The 21372-nt window shown below is 32.8% G+C and overlaps 2 protein-coding genes across 6 annotated transcripts in view; both read left to right on the forward strand.

Moving 5' to 3' along the window:
- The window catches only part of Rilpl (Rab interacting lysosomal protein like), a 33194-nt gene extending 24478 nt beyond the window's left edge, over positions 1-8716 (forward strand). The window contains exons 4-9 of one of the 3 annotated variants that reach the window (XM_013312437.1): positions 542-616; positions 3457-3555; positions 4019-4203; positions 4664-4792; positions 6211-6306; positions 6797-6873. In XM_013312437.1, coding sequence (XP_013167891.1) covers positions 542-616; positions 3457-3555; positions 4019-4203; positions 4664-4792; positions 6211-6289 — 567 coding nt within the window. In that variant the 3' untranslated portion in view covers positions 6290-6306; positions 6797-6873. Of the gene's footprint in view, positions 1-541; positions 617-3456; positions 3556-4018; positions 4204-4663; positions 4793-6210; positions 6307-6796; positions 7370-8554 lie in introns of those variants that run through there. The other 2 variants (XM_013312438.1, XM_013312436.1) reach the window with 2 other exon arrangements.
- Positions 8717-16401: 7685 nt separating this feature from the next.
- The window catches only part of LOC106117884 (trichohyalin), a 54396-nt gene continuing 49425 nt past the window's right edge, over positions 16402-21372 (forward strand). For all 3 annotated transcript variants that reach the window (XM_013312388.1, XM_013312390.1, XM_013312389.1), the window contains exon 1: positions 16402-16680. The gene's annotated coding sequence lies outside the window, so the exon portion shown is untranslated. The remainder of the gene's footprint in view (positions 16681-21372) is intronic.

Raw genomic sequence — 21372 nt, forward strand, 5'->3', positions numbered from 1 at the left:
GACATTGTTGACGACAATAGTCGATTGGCGGGATTCGAACTCTGGGCCAAGAGATCGGAAATCCGTATTCTTAACCATTAGGCTATAGGCATACGCTACTATTTATGTAATAAAAATGGATTAATGTTATATATTTATATGAATAAATAAAAACGCAAGCTATACGTCAATCCTTGTCTTTTATCTGAAATCTTTTATTGAGCAAGCAATTTTGGATTATATAAGTCAATTTGTCGGCTCCTTTTGATAGCAATATTTTGGCTCCCTGCAAAGAGACGTTCGATTTAAATAATAAGGCTATCTAATCGAACTATCGAAATGTCTGATAAAAGATATACATATCAACTAACATGTTTTTTTTTATCATGCTCACTGAAGGACACGATGTATCTTTTAGATTATTATTTGTTATGATTTGATATTTGTATTAAACATTTAACTTATGTGGTTACCAACCTACTATAGATATTATTTAAATAGTGTATTATAAAATTAAATTGTGAGTTCGTGTATTGAAATGGCAATTTTGGATACTTTACAGTTGACGAATCAAGTGGACAAATTGGCACAGGTCAGTCGGGATCTACGACGGAAGCATAAGCAGCTACAAAATCAGGTAATTATATTCTTGTATTTGGGGAAGGGGAATTGACGGTGAAGGGGACGCATAGGAAGGGGAAATGTCCTCTATCTGAGCGTGACCTCCTCTGTCGATTAACATGTCTATGACAGCAGTTGTGAACCTGCACATATCTGAGAAGAAATTCAAAGATATTTGTGAAGTCACCAACACCAACCCGCACTTGGCCAGCTTGGTTGATTATGGCCTAGTCACCCATAACTTAGGGTAGACTCCGAGCCTCTCGGTGGGGACGTATAGTGAGCTGATGATGATGACAGCAGTCGCTTCACTATTTGGTGAATTGAAGTGTCCGTTTGCTCGTTTGCCACCTTATAATAAGTGTAAAAATTTACTATTATTATAATAGATAGTCACAATATTAATTCATAATTCATACGAAATATTTTTTAAATATAATGAAATAACGTACATTCATCGACAAACGCAATATCGATCTTTTCATCAATTATCTGCCATGAGTTTGCACTTGATTGTACTATAAAATATCGCCATCCCTTTGTTTTTCTTGAATAAAACAGAGATAACCATATCTTATTTTCGGTAGTTGTTATTCACAGTATCATGTAAGCACAGATAAGTATAAGATCGTGTAATTTAAAATTCACCTTCAATTCCGATATGTTTGAATTTATTATCATACTTTTTTCATAATAAAAAATGTAAACCACACGAATGCAAAACATTGCGCCAATTCAACTTTCATGAATTTAAAATAATGTTTCCCTCGCGACTGCAAACTGTCTGGTCTACGCTATACTACTTTATTTGATAATTAGCTTTGAATTTTTACGACTATCTCCTTTATTTTTTTTGCTTTATATCAAATATAAATAATATATTTATCAAACTATTTAAGACTGCAACATTTTAAATACTTATTCAAATGTAACCCGTCTTTTAAATGCATTTTTAACTTAAAGTAAATAGCAAAACCACTAACCTAAATAGTATCAAGATGAACCCCCTATCTCGTCATGAGTAGTTAATAACTTTAGAGCTCTTAATAACATACTTTAAAGGAATAAGGGCTCTTCTCACCGAGAAAGTATGTTAACTATAACACAGGAAATTTTATGATATTAGGCTAAAAAACGAGCACGTTCTTATGTTTTGACCCGTCTTGCGAAAAGAGTTAGATATAAAAGATGTAACTATTTTCATCGAATAAGTTTCAATTTTTCATGTAATTACTGTCAATGCCCAGTCCTTACTCCTTTCTTAGTGTGGCAGGAACAAAACTTTGTTTCCCGAATGAATATATCATCAGCTCACTGTAGGCTAGACCGAGGGGATCGACCTCGGCGTACCCTAAGTTAGGGCTGACTAGGCCATAGTCAACCACGCTGGCCCAGAGCGGGTTGGTTGACTGAAAATATGCTAAGATCGATATGGGCCAAGTCTATAGACGTTATTACGTCATAGTTTCAATTTCTTTTGGCAACTGCCACCGATGTGTCTAATAATTGAATTTTTAAAAAGGCTTCAGTATTCTACTACGAGTTCAAAAGTTGGCACGAAAACTCTAGACCAAAGCTCTCAGTTGTAATACTAAACTTTCGCAATTTTGAACAAACGAATCAATGATATAAATATTTTAGTATGCGCCCGAATACTTCTATTGTTTGGGATTTAAAGTCTCTAAAATGTACAAAATTATATCTTAGTTTGATTTCAACGAATGTATATTAGAATGTGTTTTTGTAGCTATGGTTTTTAATATGGAAATAAACCGCCGACTCTAACTACAGTAACAGGTCGTTGTGGGTTTTTACAGCAGAAATACTTGTACAAAAATATATTCTAATCACACATTCTCTTTGAAAAAATTAAGCTAACACCCACGTCTTTCGTCTGTGAAAACTCACGGTTATATTAAGTGCGGAGCCATTCGCACGCACCTCCAAATCCTATTACGTTGATTGTGACCAAACCCCACTTTATTTTGGCTAATAAATTTTACTAGCTGTTCGATTAAGTATTTAATGGTCGCTCTTCAATTTGTTTATAGTCCATTGTGGTTTATTTGTATTAGGTAATGAAATTGATATCAGTTTACACCAAAACAATTTCGTAGAATTATTCGATACTAAACTGTATTATAATTATAACATTAATCAATAAACTTATAATGAATTTCCTAAAATGTAATTGTATATATTAAAGCCCAAGATACTTATGGAATTGATATAATTCGTATCATTGCATTGTTAATCATGGTTACGTATTGTTAGGAAGACAATCCGTCACTGTGCCGGTGTATCGGCGCAACACTAGCCTTATTAAAATATCAACGTTTATGTCCCCTCACTAATCGATCTGACACTTGACTTGGCAATGAAAGCGCGCCATTCCAAATGATTCTCTTTAAAATACATATATTCCGTAGACTATAGAAAAATGCAAGAGCATGTTTTTTTTCGTGAATAGCTGTGAATTTCAAATAATACAAAACGTACGAGCCTTTTTCACGCCTTCGACACGTATTTTGCATTGGATGGAGCTTAAGTGCGAATGCAGTGTTTGTTTGAATTCTAAAGCTCGCAATAGTATGTAGGCTATTCAAGTTATTTTTGTGCATTTCACGTTAAATGTATGAATACTGTCGGATAAAATGAACTATATTTGTACGTGGGCGTACATTTTTTAATAAATTTAGGAAGGAAATTTAACACGTTTGTTCAACAATTGTGACAAAAATCGTCATTGGAGCAACTATTAACTACACAACTTGGATGTTCCATGATTAACATAGCAGCAAATGTTAGTGATATATTTTGTATTACATTTATAGATTAATCAATGAATGTTTTCAGATGCGTTTGGTATGCGAGGAGCGCACCGAACTGACAGCCATTGTCCAATCCCAGCAGAGGGACATTGCCGTGCTGCAGCAATCTGATGCACAGAAAACAGTAAATTTTGTTTACCATAGACTTAGTTTAGACCTTAATTACCCCAGTCCGTTTATTTACAAACATTTCATTAGTCGACAATATATTATTTGCTTTAAAGACAAATATAACTTAATCATCTTTTTCTATCTTCATCACTAGACTTACATAGTAACTGTCGCACTCATTGTGGCTTAAGGGTTATTCAAGTAGTCGCTTAGTGAAAATTTCTCATCCTGATTATACCCTAAAGAACTACTTAACTGTTTGCAATAAGTGGTTCGTGACGTGTAAAGTGTTTAAAAACACTGTCCAGGTCTTTGGCTCCTGAACTATAAGTCCCGTGTTACGGAAGCCTTGGCTCCCGAACTATAAGGCCCGTGTTACGGGAGCCTTAGCTCCTGAACTATGGCAGATTCCTTCTCTATATCATTAATTCGATTTTACATTTTAAAAGAATGGATAGAAGGATGAATGTTTTCAGCAAAAGTGCACGTCATGCGGCGCGGGATTCCCCGAGGGCGGGGAGGAGGGCGACCAATCATCGCGGCCGACGTTCAGCGTGCGCGAACTGCGCGCCATACTGCACGAGAGGAACGAACTCAAACTAAAGCTGAACCGGCTCGAGGAGCAGCTGCAAGCGCTGCAGGTTGAACCGCAGCCCGATAGGTAAGCGAACTATAGGAAGCGCTTTATGACCTGACTTGTTTCTTAACCTGTGTTGTGTCTTCTAATTGTCGATACTGATTTTGACGAGTGAAATGTAATTCTTTGTGACGGAGACATAATTTTAGTCTCCTTTCCCTCCCCACTTTTTTCCTCTACGCGAAGGAAGGAGAGCGCATGGGAAGGTCAAATATATTTTTGTGCGTCCTCTCCTCCGTTGATTAAAGGAAGACGACGTATCTTCAATTGCGGATGTCTGTGGGAGGCGGGCGCTTCGGTATTTCGTCGTATTCAGATCGTTCGCTTGCTCGTTTGCTAGATCTTAGACTATAAAAAAAATCGAATTTAAAAAATTCTGGATTGGTCCGTTTTCTGAGACATTATAACTTTTGTTTTTCATATTTATCTTCTGACCGTGACACTAATGTTTCATATAAAAACATTACGACGTATTCCATTCCAGTACAAGTTCAGACACATCGTCATCAGTTAGTACGACAGTTAACGAGGAAGAGGAGGCGCCAGTGCAAGGTCCGTTACCCGCGGAGCCTGATGACGCGCCATGGAAACGCAACAGTGGCATCAGGAAGTTGTAAGTACTAATTTCCTACCCAGGGGTCTAACTAATTTGGTCGGGACAACTAACGTTGCTGCATGCAATATGAATACCTGCATGTATTTGTGTGCTTTTGCTTGTTTTTCTTGCATTTAAAATTTATTATAATATTTGCAGTAATATTTTGGTAAAAAATATATACATATTTATAGTGACTTGAAGAAGTTGGGATATGGTATGGCTTATTTATATTTCTTGTTTTGATTCCATCGTCACCCTTGTTTTTTTTTATTTTTTTTTTGTAGTTAATAATTTTTTTATTATTAAATACACATTGTTTTAAATAATGGATGCAAGTCAATAGATTATTTGATTAGAGTGAGAAATCAGTGTAAAATTTAATAAGGGTGATATTTTTTTGTGATTATAGAATGACAAGGATATTTAAAACGGGGGACAAAAGTCAAATTAGTTTATCATAGCTTACTCTCATCCCTCTGTCAATGTCAAAAAACGGTCACAAGGTCTTTTCCGTACTGTCAGGTCATTTTTTTGTGTTATTTTCTATGTCCATGTAGGTTTTGAGGATAGCAGCCTTATATCAGCCAAATATCCTTGTTTGACTTTGCATTAATGAAGCTTTTTATTTTTTCTGTATGTCAACGCTAGACAGTGTGACAAAAATCATTGGGGATCATTAGATTTAACATGTTTATAAGTATATTAATTAATACCAAGGTGGTTGATGTATGTATTTAAATATTTTCCTACATTATTTCTTCTCACATTCACTCACACTTTTTGTTTGGTTCTGGTACATTTTTTTTATAATACATAATTTTATTTATGTACTGGTGATATAGTTTCGCATGAATAAAATTAAGGTTTTTGAAAATATCGAAACATTTTTTGGTTTTACATTTTTTTTAGTTTTATTTTTCAAATTTTTTTTACCTATATTTCTAGGTGGCTTTTAATGTTAAAGAACGAAAAATGCGACCAGGGCCGAAAGAGATCATCGTAATACACGAAGCACGGACTTGCATGAGTTTTCGATAAATTTAATACACTAGCAACCAATGCTTACCTCGCTTCACTTTTCCCTAATCCTTATCCTTTTTTTGTTGTTTTTGTCCAATTTTTGTCATATATTCACATAATTTTTTTTTAACTCATTAAATGTTGTTTGTTGTTTATATTTTTGCACAATCCTGTGACACGAAATGTACAGTTGTCACCAAAAACTACGTTACACAAAAAAAATCATTTTTTTAAATTCAAAATTGATAAAATTATTAAATAAACTCATTTTTTTAAAATCTGGTTTTCAGTTTTCTATTTACACTTTTTGTTACTTTCCCGTGCACTTTTTACCCCCTGATTATTTTGTCCACGTGTGGCCATTTTATGTTGAACCCTCCCCTTAAGTGTTGTGGTTGCGTGTGTGCGGCCAGGTTCTGGTTGGCGATGACGTCACGCGATGCCGGCCGTCGCTCGCCTCCGGCACGGATCTCTTTCGGCCCTTGGTACTGATTGCGACGTAGATTAAGGTATTTTTTATTTTTATTTCGCGACCCGAGCTTTTATTATGATTATTTGTTGCCAGCGTTAAATCACTTTAAAATATTTTTTCAAAAAATAACATTATTAAGTCTAACCTCAAAATGTCATCTGATTTGAATACGAAAACGAATATTCTATTTCTTTTTTATAAATTAAAAGACTGTTTTTACTTTTCCAAAAATAATTTTATAGTACAAGATTATTGCAAAAAAAATGCAAGAGGAGAGAGGCCGTCTTGCATGCTTATGACTGCTTGCTTTTAATATATATTTTCAATATTTAAATGTCAACACAAAAATCCACTTACGAGCGTGTCTAAATTAATATTGTACCTTCAAAAATTCATGTTGACACGAAGGAAAAATTATACATAACATAGTCAATGGAATTTGTATTTTTCAATTTCACCCTCGTTGGTGGATTTATTTTTTAATGTCATCTACAAAATTAATTATATCTGACTGTTGTACCGTTCAGTTTTCGCAAGCTCTTTGCTGAGTCTGATCTCTCCGTGGGCGCGTTCCCCCGGCCACTGTCCGCGCGCGGCAAGGCGGCCCCGCCCCCAGGCCCCGGTCCCGCCCCCGCCGCCGCCACCGCGTAGGCATTCTCTCCCCCGCGCAAACACGCACACTCACACCAAGCTCCGCCGTCTCTCCGACATGCACCACCGCCCGGAGCTCAACCTGCGCCTCGAGCTCAGCCTCAACCTTAACAATGCGGAGCTTGACAACTGGCTCGGGAAGTTCGATGAAGAACTGGACTACAGATTCAATCATGACATACCCCTGCAGAGATCTATCTCGTTGGACGGCGGAATTGAAATATTTAACTACTTGAACACGCTAGGCTCAGACTGGTCCAGTGCGTCGGAATGGTCGTTGAATTCGAACGACAGTGACCGTATGCTGGAACAGTACAGGAGTTTTGAAGATGTCCCAGCTTCTCAGTATAAAATGATAAGCAGGCGCGCATCTTTGGCGATGGGGAACGAAGAAAAGAATAAGGCTTTACACGTGTTGAGGAGTTACAAGGGCGTCGAGATGGAAAAGGGTGGCTTATCTCCGCAAGTTAAGAAATTACAGAAGACGTTTTCTTTTAAAAGCTTTTTTGATGAAGTGAAAGAATCAGAGAAAAGTTTTAATGAGGGAGAAATCGAGGACGATGAGATGTTAGAAATGAGGACGCCATTGAGCAGAAGCGTGTCGTATGAGTCGCGGACCGCTAAGACAGACAGAAACGAAGGATCGGGGAATCTTTTGCGTCAGAGAAGAATCGGCACCGTTCATAACGTGTGGTACGAGGAGGCTCAAAAGAGTAGAACATTGAGAAAGAAAGTATTGATGAAGCGATGTACATCTCACATTCAATTTAAAAGTAATGAACATTTAGGACAAAGTATCGACGATGTTCGATGTGGATCAGTAGAAAATGTAGCTAATTTAAAACCTGTACCTTTTATTCGTTTTAAAGATAGATACAAAGATATTGATAGAACGAGCACTTTTAATATTAAAAAACATAATTCAGATATTAATTTCCTTCCAATTCCTACCATAGTTGTAACTGATACAGACTCGTTAGTAAAAGATGATAAAAATATAGTTAGTAATACATTGAAGGACATGGATCTTTATCATTCTCTTGAAAATGTTGCAAAAGAAGTTGAAATAGATAATTCTGATGCGGTAGAAAGTATTTGCGATTGTAGAATTTGTAGAGATGACGAAGAAGATTATAGTAAATCATATTTAAGTAGGAAACTAAGTAAGCTATTTATAAAGATAGTTTCACTGATTGAATTCGGTAAGAAAATGACATATTGGGATGAGAATAACAATATAAATGAGGGTGAAATGTTCACTTGTATAATGCATGTCTTGAAGTTGATGTTTGGTTTGTGGTTGAGGCATTTTGATCATAATCCTCAGGTATTGAGTACATGATTAAGGGGTATTTTGGCAAATTAGGGGTATCGTTGCATATCTTTTGAATGGGAATGTTATATCTTAGTAATTATGCAATGACAGTATGTCATAATATTGCATATCGTTTATTAGAAAGAGACAAACTTATGTCGTCGTCGTGTTCGTACTCGTAATGTGCGAAAGAGATAACGCTCTACTAAATCGTAGCGATGCGTCTCATTCTAAATACTGATGTGCGATATTGGATTCTTCTAACTGTATTTGGTTTATTTTTTATAATTTTTTTTATTTTGTTTTTCATAATTTTCAGCATACGTAAATTATTACGACGTTGAAACATAATATTCAATTGTGAGATATTAATGAAAGAGAAAGTTAAACGAAAAATGAAGATAAATCGACTCGTTTTCAAGATTTGTTTTATTTGATAATTTAATATATTTATTATTACTTAATATTTGTTAATAATGTTTATAATAAATTAAAGTACAAGTGTTACAATAATTTGGATATAAAAAAAACTTTAAAAAATTACTGATTAATTAAAAAAAATCAGTTTTAATTGTTTTGTTTCATAAAAAGTATTATTATTTAGGCAACTTTATTAATATCATACAGATTATAATAATAAGTATGACATAATTGTATGGTTGTCAAATTAATTAACAATATTATTGAAAAGAAAAGAGGCTTTGGTTTAGTTTTTTTAAGCGATTATTTTTTTTAAAAATTGAATTGGGTTTGATCAACTTTTGTCGTTTACTGTCCAGTTTTTTTTAAAATTAGATGTGAGATTTACATTGTCCAAGTACATTTGTAACAGCTATGTTATAATTATTTTGAATGTAGCCGTCGTAATAGTATTTTTTTAATAACTCGGACCTTGTATGTTTAGTTTAAGACGTGTGTTTGGGCTGTGTGAACATATTTTAAGAGTTTTATTGCAATTAGGTTGTATTTGATAAAATGGTAAGGGAAAGGTTATTTGGAATATACATTTTTTTATGTCAAAATTAATATTTCATTGTGTGCCATTTTTTATAGAAATTATCGCACGCTAAAAAATTTCATACATTTTCAATCACGATTTTTTTTTTTTGCAATTTTTTTTAAATTACTTTTTATTTTCTCGATATCATTAATAATGGCCTAATTTATGGTTCGTTTAACAAGAATTGATAGTTTCCAAATAAAAATAAATAAAGTTAATTTACCAAATATACATTCTAACTTACAATTTTTATTTATTTATATATATTTTTTTCAAATAATTTTCAGTATTTCAGTTGAAAAGTCACAAAAATCTTTAGTATACTGGACTGAAAATAAACATGAGTGTAGATTGTTAAATAGGTTAGTTGATAGTAAGTTTAAAGATCGTAAAATCAGATAACCAAGCTTTAGGCATGTGAATTATGATATAGCTATAAAAGACATTATTAAGCTCGGCGCACACGGACCACCGACCACAGCCACCGGTGGCTAGCGACAAGCAGTTCACATGATTTTTCTTATATTTTGTTAGAACGCAACGCATACGTGTTGCCGGTCACTCGCTACAGTAACAAAAACATTAAAAAAATCGTGTGAACTGCTTGTCGCTGGCCATCAGTGGCTGTGGTCGGTAGTCCGTGTGCGCCGAGCCTTATATTTGAATTTGTTACTTTAAAAATAGAATTCACATTAAAAAATAGTGTATAACATGAGACTTCACTTCAATTACGTCAGAGTTATGTCGCTACGTATGACGTTAGTGAATATCTCATGTTATCCCGCACTCATGTGCTAGTTAATTTGGATCATTTTCATCATATTTTTAATACTAAATGCTTAACTTCTCTGATATTTAGTTTTCAAGTAATAGTTCCTAGATCCTACCTAATTTGTATCTAAACTGGAATGTGTCAATTTCACGATTGTTTCACACGAGGGTAGGACAATTAAGTAGAGCAGTTGACATTGCAGTACTATTTTAATGCATAATTTGAGGATACCGTTTTGAGAGTGTATTCAAACGATATCAGTATTGCACTGTTGATCACTATCTTATGTCCTCGTGTGAAACATAATCGAATTACCGTGGATTTCTGACCAAAATCTCTATATAAATTCATCTCTGTCAATTCTTGACAACACAGAGATAACAATATGTTTTAAAAGGAGATGTTGGACTCAGAAACCCACAGTTAATGATATTAATGTATAACATCAACACATATAATGAAACTATTTAGCCTCTAGGACGCTTGGTCGTCGTATATTTCCCTTTTTTTTAATATTTAAATCTTGTTAATATTACTCGTAATATTTAAGATAACTTTCATTCCTTAAGTTTAATTTATTTAATATGTTTAATCGTATACTATTTATCATTTATATGTTAATTCTAGTCACAGTTCTGCTGGGTACTAGATATTAAGATTTTAATATGTGAAATAAAAGCTGGTAACACTATTAGATTCTTTTTTAATTGTGATAAATTCTTATCTTAAAAATTTTAACCAGCTTTCTATAAATTGTGTTTTTTGGGCTAAGGGACACTTTATCATCACAATGCATATATTATAGCGTTAGTTTATATGTTATCACATTTATATAACATTTTAAATGTAAGAGACAAACATTGGTACCTAATAACAAAATTTGTAAGTTGACCGTGTCAAAATAATTATAACTATGTTTATATTAATTGTTTTATTTATATATATTAAGATAATATAAGTTCTAGACTAAATTTTGTCTAACAGGATTACATATGAAGAAAGAAATAAAATCTAGAGACAGATATAGAAGGTACATCGTCATGGAAACATTTGACCAAGATTAATTTAGCCCTATTTTAAGGACTTGACATCTAAGCCTCATCTTGCAGGCTTGCAACTTCAATTAGAACAGCAACCATCGTGCATAAAAAAAATTGCTACATAAATTAAACATTCTCAGGTACAGTGACCGCCGCTTGCGGTTTTCTACTTACAGAAAACATTTTTTTAATGAGATAACCTCCGAATCCTGCAAATAACCCATAAGGGTTCACTGTCTTGTATAAAAAAATCGAGAGAGGTGTGTTAGTACCGCGCTTAATAAAAGTCCGTGGTCTCTGCCTATCCCTCTAGGTTACGGGCGTGAGTACTACACTATCGCTTTCAAACGCTTAGCACAAACAGCGAACCTCACTGTACATATAAGTCGGAATTTTGTTCCGTCACTTTGCGTGATAATATCGCATGTTTATCTTTTCGTATTAACACATATCAACGACAAGAACCGGTCGTTTTGGTCGAAGGCAGGTTGCGACCTACATACGAAAGCTTTCTTTGGACGTTTAAAACATACCGGTTGACGATGGACTCCGAAATGTTATCATAGTTTGCCCCGCGGCTTGTGATACTCCGTTAGGTGACCGAACTATGGCTGAACGCCTGTCAGTATGACTGATAAGTGCATTTAGGAAAGAAGGTGCTGCTAAGAATGTAGGTGATGTGAAGTGAGGTGTCAAGAAGAGTTAAGTATTTAATCTATGGGTCCTAGACAACATGATAAGTGGAAATCTTTATACCAACTTAATTATTATTCTTGGAAACTTTTTTTTTGTGAAATACTGTTATATGCAATTTATCCATGGTTTCGGAGACTAAAATCTTAATATTAATATCGTCATCCCTCTCATTATCAAAAACTCATTGGAATTCAAATAATCCAAAATACTTTTAAGGTGGTACATTTTCTTCTATATTTATAAACTGTCTCCATGTGTTTTTCCAGACTATGTTTTATATCTATGCCAAATTTCATGGAGATATCACCTAACAAGCATCTATCTAAACTTACGCATTTACAATATTAGCAAGATGTGCAGTAATCAAAAAGTTACAATATCAATTTGTTGCCTCAATCTGCTTGTTTTATAATCACTGTCTACCATTCTAGGTCAGGGGCGTGAATGATCAGATTTATCAATCTTAAAATTATAAACTAATAAGTTATGTTGAATTTTTTGAAATTCGTATAACATGAATAAATATTACACTAGTTTACATTTATTAGTATAATTTATTAACTATTGAAGTAACTTCCAAATCTTGATAAACATGTGTAATAGAATTAAGAAAATCTTATATAAGTTATTTCATTATTAAAATTATATTTGAACATAATTCTGGAAATATTTTTACATAATGACAAAACATTCTTGATTAGTTAATATATTTAAAAATCGTGGCAAAAATTGTTAATATTATAGAGTGTCTTCGAGGCCTACCTTAAGTTAGGGGTGATTAGACCATAGTCAATCACGCTGGCCTAGTGATAGTTGACATCTTTGAATTTATTTGCAGATGTATGCAGTTTGCATTGCGATGATTTCCTTCACTACGAGAACTTCCGACAATTGCACATATGTAAATCAAAAATTCAGTAGTACATGGTGGGATTCGATCCCAATAACTGCAGATTACAAGTCAATTGCTTAACCTTTGAGCCACCGGTGCTAGAAGTATTTGATGTAAAATTAATGTTTCTAATGTTAACTTTATATTAATTTTAAATTAAGCAATGTAACAAAAAAAATCATTAAAATTAAACAAAGACAAAATAAATAGTGAAATAATTTAACATATACTTTTAAAGTAATAATAACATTAAAATAATTGAAACTTTTATTATCCATCCATATTGGACTTCAAGGCGTGAGAAGTTAATTTTTTAACAATTTGCAGCTTTGTTTTTTACAATTACATTTCAAGTGTATTTACGTGTGAGTTAACTTTCTCTGGCAACTTTGACGTTGGATATTTGTCAAGAATGTACCTCACTCGATAACCTACATAACACCACTAAAAGTTTTCATTATTTGCTCAATTAACAGTGGGTTTCCATTGCCAAAACAATAGTTCAAGGACGTATTGCCCACACTTTATTTTCTTTGGTTAAACAGAGACTACATCGGATTCTATTCGAAAAATCTTTTTCTCACATAATTATGTAACACCAGCTGTGGCCTGTGACTCCACACACCACACGGAATTAAAAGAACTTTTAAATCTATGTGTTCTTTCTGACTATGCTCTAAATCTATGCCAAATTTCAGCTAGAGGTCCGTTGCGCAGTTATGGAAAAACCTAACAAATAAATGTAGGAAGAAATGTACAATTAAAGATATTACGGCCGTGGAATACTACGGCTAAACGAAACATCAAAATGTCATTATGACCATTATCTGTAATTTGTTATCTTTAAATTCGACACCAAATCATTAGCAATATACATTTTATACTCTTCCTATTTTAACTATGTTTTACTATCTATATCTTTAATGTAGTTTGTATGTTTCACTGATATGTATGCTTGAATTTACAGTCAAACGGAAATATATGACCAGGTGACAAAGGCGTAGCTATCGCGGTGACGTCTATATTAAAAGGAATAAAATATCATCATCAGCTCACACTATACGTCCCTACCCCTGGACTCCGTGCTTACCCTAAGTTAGGAGTGTATTATAATAGGCATAGAAAAATGCTTACAGCTACAGTACGCCCAAACTTGTCACTTTTTGACATTGCCAGAGGGGCGCTAGTGAGCTGTTATTATTTAGTTTGACTCATACCCACCGAGCCAGATAACGAATGGATGTTTGTTTGAAGGTATCTCCAGAATGGTGCAATAGTTCTTGATGAAATTTGTCACAAATGTAGAACATAGTCTGGCAGAACACTGATAGGATACTCATTATGTTTTTTTTTATTCTGCGCGGACGGAGTCGAAAGCGACAGTTTTTATAACTAAAATTCTACTCAGCGTAATTAGCAAGTGAGTTGTAAAGGCCCTCGAGCAACAGTCGTCAGCAATAAATAAAAACGTAACTAGTTTTCGGTTGTAAATGTATCATGTATCAGCTAATTTTAACTTTCTTTATGATTACCATATAATTTATGTTTGAAAAATAAAATTATGATTCGCGATGTGTTATCAATCAATTGTGAACTTTGTCTTTTTATGGTCGGACTAGGCATATTAGTGAAGATGCATTATGACAATGGTAGCAAACTCTTTTTGCATAAAGGCACAACTTTGCTATATCTTGTTTAAATTATAATTTCTTTCCATATGAAATTTCAAGTAAATACGCGAGAAAATAACATTTTACAATTTAACAGTTTGATTTTGATTATTATAAAGAGTGGAGATTTCTAATTGAAATTTATATGTTCACAGTTTTGAGGTTATGCTCATTGTCAAATAAATATGAAATTGTCGAAATTCACAAAATAACAGTGGCATTAAACCTTCAATATACCTTCCATAAAATTCACACCACAGTTACATTCATGAGTTTCGTATAAATATTTACAAGGTGATTGAAAAACAATTTGTGACCATAATTACTTTATGCATATTATGGTCAGATCATTTTGACATTCATAATTTATAATGAATTTATAATTATACCAGTTATTTTGGATAATATTTAGCGAACTACGTATTCTTCCAGACCATGTTCTACGTCCATGCTAAATTTCAGCGGGATTAAAGCAGCCATTTTGGAGATACCTTCTAACAAACATCCATCTAACCGTTCGCATTTATAATATTAGTAAAATGTGTCGAGTTACCTAGAATGGAAGAAGCCTACTAAGAAATATAAACTCTTGGAATGTAGATTTAAACGACTACTAAATAATAAAGAAATCCTTCATATTAAAGTCCTTGTCCATTACACAGATAAACACTAAAGTTGCTGACAATGATAAATAAAAAAAAGCAATATCAGTTCATAAAACTGTCAGTTACTCAAGAAATAATTACAATATCAAGTCTATTTTCCTTCAACTAACGATACAGTAAAAGGATCAAGATTAATCGACTCAGTAGATCAACTGACGAGGGTTTTTGTGATTGTCCAAGTCTACTAGTTGTGGTCCGCGACTCTGTCCGCGAGGAATTAGAAAAAAAAACTATTGGTCGCAGTGTAATGTTATATAACCTAAAGCCTTCTTCAATAAATGGACTATCCGACAAAAAAAAGAATTTTTCAAATCGGACCAGTAGTTCCTGAGATTAGCGCGTTTAAACAAACAAACTCTTCCGCTTTGAAGTATTAGTATTACGTTGTGATCCTCTGTAGCCCAAATAATCGAATCGATTTTGACGATTGAAGTTTCAATCGACTTCTATTCTTTGCCGGATTGTATGAGTGTTCTCAGCCGTTTCGGATTATTTTAAGAACTTTTTTTACGATTAGCTTAGCATTTAAATATCATTAATACTTTATGATAAGTATTCAACCTATCTTAGTAACTCTTATATGTCTCGTTCTACTTTTTATAGCTTGTTTTTAAAACATGACGTCAAATCACAGCAGGTTGTTAGTCAAGTGAAAGTATCAAGACATTGAAATCCACGGAAAAAAGGTGACTATATTTATGGTAAAGTCTAGTTATTTATTACCCAATGTTTAATTAACTCGTCAATATGTTTCAGTACATTAGCGAGTTTTGCTTTTAAATAATCCAAATAACTTAAGCAATGCAATAAATTCAATTGAACGCTATCAATTTCTTTAGGTACGTACTAATCGTTGACGTTTTTAATACTGTTAAATAATTCTTTCATAGTTTAAATTTAATTTTAGCAATTGCTTTTATAAAAACAAAGTTAGTGTTAGCATCGAATAGAATCGTTAGATGGAGCGTAGAGAGGTTTAGGTATGTGTGTGTGTGCCGACCAAATATCGAGGCCGTAAAGCGAGATGTCAGTTTTACGCGCAGACTTAAATGTTTAGATACTTGAAGTCGGTTTTGTTAAGTGAAATTACAAATGCAATTGTTTTGGTATAAATTTTTTTAAGCATTTTAATAGGTTTAATTCCTATTTAAATACGATCAGAAAGATAGTTTTTCAGAAATACTATTATTAAATATAATAAGAGTAACGATGTGTGAATTAAAGAACTATTATTTATTTGGCATAGTTAAATTAGACAACGAACACATTTAGTAATCGCATTGATATATGATAGAAATATTAACCTAAAAATTAATGTTTCTTAACACATTCTTAAAGCATCAAATTTTGCAAGCGTCGTACAGTTAAGCAAAGGTGAGCACGGCGCGGGCGCAGCCAGTGACGTGTCTCTTCTCACTTCTCTTCCTTCAGTGAACCGCGAGCCACGGTGCGAGACGGACGTGTCGTGTAACGCATCAATTGAATGCTAATTACTATTAATTGGTGTTACATTCGACGCTGTGTGAGATCGCGTACAAAACTTCAACAAGTTATATTGCAAATAGAAAACGTTTCGCTTTCACGGCTGTTTTAGCTTTTGTTAGCAAGGACAGTGTTTTGAAAGTTTTACTAGCAGGATAGAAATAAAGTGTCTTATAAATTGGTGTGTTACGGCATTGCTGTATCGCGTGCTAACGGATCGATCAGTGGGTGAGTGGAGTTTTACTAATTGCATTTTATCAGGAAATCTGATAATTTTCATTTTGCTAGCACTTTCGATATTACAAAGGGGATATGCGGGCAAATGGGGAAGACAACTTTCGTTTGCGTCGAATTCGAAAAATAATATTTGAATGGTATTTCATATACAAGTAAAACTACCTTCTAAATAAAAAAAAAAACATTTCCTCAGTTTTAATAATTCCATATCCTTTAACGTATTACGTCATTATCAAATTAAATGCGCACAATTTGTTTTTATACTACCTTCAATTTATTTCTTAACCTCGGTTACTATTACATAGAATTGATATTACAGTTGTATGTAAAAAAAACTGCGTATTTTAACGTTGTATAGTACAGGCTCCCCTTTACTTGTAATGCTGTCCTTGATTTTATTAAATTCAAGGACAACGCGTACCCTCTTTACGGTAATAAGTATATTTAACGATTTTTTCCAACGGATTACCTACTCGTAAGTTTGATTCCGGTTTTAATTTTGGTACCAAAGTAAATATATTTAAATTTATATTGACAAGTTGAAAAAAAATCTACAATTTTTTTTATTTGAATATTTGACTAATCCTTTAAGTTTAATCTAATAGATTAATAGGTGAAGTTCCTGCGCAATTTAAAATATATTTTTGATTTTATAATTGTTACATGACCAATAAGTAAATATTTATATGACAGTATTAGTATTGCATTTTTTGCAATGATGTACAGGATGTAACATACCTGAAATGATGTACAGGATGTAACATACCTGAAATGATGTACAGGATGTAACATACCTGAAATCTTTACCAGTCCTAATAATCATTTCCTTTAGGTATAGCTGGTTTGATTATTTCTTGTAGGTTTCTTTAAAGCATCAGGAAACTAATCTAGTATCTACAACAGTCTTATCTGATAGACAAATAAACAAAAATGTTTTTGTCAAATGTTTTTTAAATATTGTATAGAAAGAAAAACCAAATCGAATTAGATGACGTCGTGTTATTGGAATGTTGTTGTACTATTCAATATAAGTTTTTATTAGGCATTGTTTTCCTTGAATCAATTATGAATGCGTTCAAATACAAACATTGGTGAGTTGATTGTGAGCTGTTTGTTTGTTTTTAAATCTGCGACGGTTAAAAACAATAACACAGATTGCATACGATATTTTTTATCAAACAAAACTGTGATAAAACTAACTGGACGCAGTTATCGCAAGTTGGCTATAAAGAAATATGTTCCAGTTGTAAAGGATTTTAATTTAAACATTTAAATATAAGAAAATTATTTTACTATTATTATATATGCGATAGTTTAGATGGATGGATGTTTGAAAGTATCCAGAACGGCTGAACGGATTTTGATTAAATTTAGCACATATGTAGAACATAATCTGGAAGAGGACACAGGCTACTTACTAATTTAGTCTTTTTTTTCATTCCGCGTGGAAGGAGTCGCGGGCAAGCTACTTTTGTTAATAAATTATTGTTTACGCTTACAATCTGATTGATACAAAAGACATCAACGAGTTTATAAAATCTATTGTAACTTGTAGGTATATGAAAAAGTTTAATTTTTAGAAGTTGTAAGATATTATGTATTTAAAAGTAATCGAATCATCTTATTTACTTTAATAACAAAAAAGAATTAATAAACGAATTGTGTGAGATCATCTGTATAGGAGTTTATAATCTCATTTAATTTTGAACCTTATCCAATTGAAATAAAATCTATATTAGAGTACTTCGAAGTATTGTATATTATCGTACGACCACCTATAGCTATAGCCTACACAATCGTCATAGTTTTTTTTATTTCATTATAATTACATTATAAATGTAGTGATTATAAAGCTGTTAGCAACACTATTATTTCAAGCGATTTTGAACTGTATTCTATTGCAGTAAGGTTGTTATAGTATAATAACAATCGGTTTGTTAATATCTAACACATTTTTACATAATTTGTACATACTTTTAATCGTACACAAACTAATATCAGAGTTAATGATATTAAGAATAAAGCCTTACGACATTAAATATAATTTAATATAAAAAAAATTATTCGTAATTCTTTAAGAGAAGCTATTACTAAGAACACAGAGTAAATAATATAGTCAATTTCAATGGTAAAGAAAAATTATATTTACACATGTCACTGGCTGACAATGTTGTTTATTGTCTATGGATTGGTTTTCAGAACTTTCAAAACACTAGTGTTTGCAGACTTATAAATGTATTTTTTTTTAATAGGTAGCTCTGAAAGTTAGACATATTCAATTCTGACGACTTTATAAAACTACATGTAACATTTGGTGGTTAAATTTATGAACGATATACATTTAAGAAAATACTTAACTTAAAGGGGGAAGGTTGCCAGTATCTTCGGAACCTTGCCTAAACTCTTTTTAATAGTATATTTTAGTTAATTATTCGTTTTTAATATTTTATTTAATATCATAGATTAAAAATTCTTTTGTCATAAAGTATATTTAGATGATGTTAAATGTAACAATCAAAGTATGTAGATCTTATATTACTTGATACAATTTATCGGTATGTTATGTAGGCGTATTTCTCATAGACCTCGCCGTGTTCAAGCAATGTATGGGGTTGTTGCACTAACTGGAACTTAACGCAAACTGGTCACGTGTCACGTGGTCAACTCTGATTAGAGCAAAGCCTACCTTATAATATTCATTTAGTCTTACGTAGTATACTTGAAAGATTGAATTGTTCGTTTGTATACACTAATCTCATAAATGCTTAGTAATTTTTAATGTAGTAATTACCTAAATTCTAGTCGTTTTAATGATAAGTAGGTATTCCTTATTGTGATTGTACGTAAACTATCATTGGACTTGCAATTTCATGCTCTTAATAATCGTAAAAAAGCTAACAACCTTGAGAACAATCAAATTACCGAGTAAATAAGGACCTTTCCGCTTTTATAAAGTTAAAATTAAAAATAACATGAAGTTCTTTTGCGTCAATGTACAGATTAAAGTTTTAACGGTTTATTAAGTTAGCGAAACTGAGGCATACTATATTATAACTATAAAAATCAAATACAATATATAATGAAACATATGTTTATATGTAATCATCATAAAATCATAATGTATGTACATAATGTCTAAAAAAATAAATCTAGTTTTGTTTCTGTTCCAAGTTACTGTAAAAAGAAGACAAACCGCATTGGGCCAGCGTGGTTGACTATGGCCTAGTCACCCCTAACTTAGCGTATGCTTTAAGCACCTCAGTGAGGTAGTATGATATTTAACAGTGGCAGAGCCAGCTTTAACATCTTCGCACGAATTGGCCCGGCTCGCCCGTGTTCTGTGTTTCAGAAGACAGGCGTGAAGTGGAAGCAATTCCGCGTTTCGTCTGATGAGTGTGCGTCCCGGAGGCCTAATTTAGTCCTCTTTCCCTTCCCACACTTTTTCTTAAGGAAAGGATGGGAAGTGGAAGTAGACTTTTTGGATGAGAGGATGCATGGAAAGGGAAAATATTTTCTTTCTGTGCATCCTCTCCTCCATCGATTAAAGGTAGGCAACGCATATGCAATTGCGTATGTCTATGAGCAACGGTCACTTCGCTATTTAACCACCTTATAATAAAAAAATGAGCTGATGACATACCAAATGTCACCATACTGGAATTTTTACAAGTGTGAATGTGGAAAAACTTGATAATTTTCTCTACTAAATTGCTCTACTAGAGTCTTGAATATTTTATCTCGTTCACAACGTATGTTATCACAGAAGTTGCTTAAACTTTTATTATGTTCACTGTTTAAATTATTTGTATAATATATAAATAATTTCTTCACAACTGTTATAAAATGATTGCGATGAAATTCAATAAACTTTAAATTAAAATATTCATATGACACCATTACGAAAGTTAAAAGTTATCTTTACAATAATAACTGTAATATTACCTATTAAGGAATGAAGTTTACAACATTTATTTATTAGAAATTTCAAACACTTAAACTAATTTTATAAAGCAATTTAAATGATTAATTGTTTTTTTTATATTAACGATTGCTTTAAGATTTCGTATTTTATTTTATGTTTAAGATATTACAGCAAAATGTAATATAATTTGTGAGATATAACTAACATTAGTATTGCAAATTTTAAGATGGGTTTTGATATGTCAGCGGCAGATAATATTTATTTCTAATCTAAATAATTCCTAGCTCATTATTTAAAGTTCAGTTTTTATATATCTCGCTATCATGTTCAAACAATCTGACTAATATTATAAATACGAATGTTTAGATGGGTGGATGTTTGTTAGACGGTATCTCTAACCGCTAAACGGAATTCGCTGAAATTAGGCATAGATGTAGAACATAATCTGGAAGAAGACATATGCCACTGCGTTCTTATTTTAATTCGATGCGACCGGAGTCGCGGCCGATAGCTAGTTGCTTATACACTCGGTTAGTGGAAGTGGAATAAGGTCTAAGTGAGCTACGGTATTAGAGGTGATTGCTCCTCGCTAAATATAGAACCATCGGCAACGTTTTGCAGACTACGATCTAACGTATCCTTACATTGGAACGTAAATCGCTCTATTTTTATTTAAAAAAACTCTGTTGGTTTTAACGTAGTATTTTGCTATTTAGAAAACTAAGAGAAAAATATACGGGCTTTGAAGCCAAAATTGCTGT

The sequence above is a fragment of the Papilio xuthus genome, unplaced genomic scaffold, assembly GCF_000836235.2.
Source record: "Papilio xuthus unplaced genomic scaffold, Pxut_1.1 DF827679.1, whole genome shotgun sequence".
NCBI classification, from domain to species: domain Eukaryota; kingdom Metazoa; phylum Arthropoda; class Insecta; order Lepidoptera; family Papilionidae; genus Papilio; species Papilio xuthus.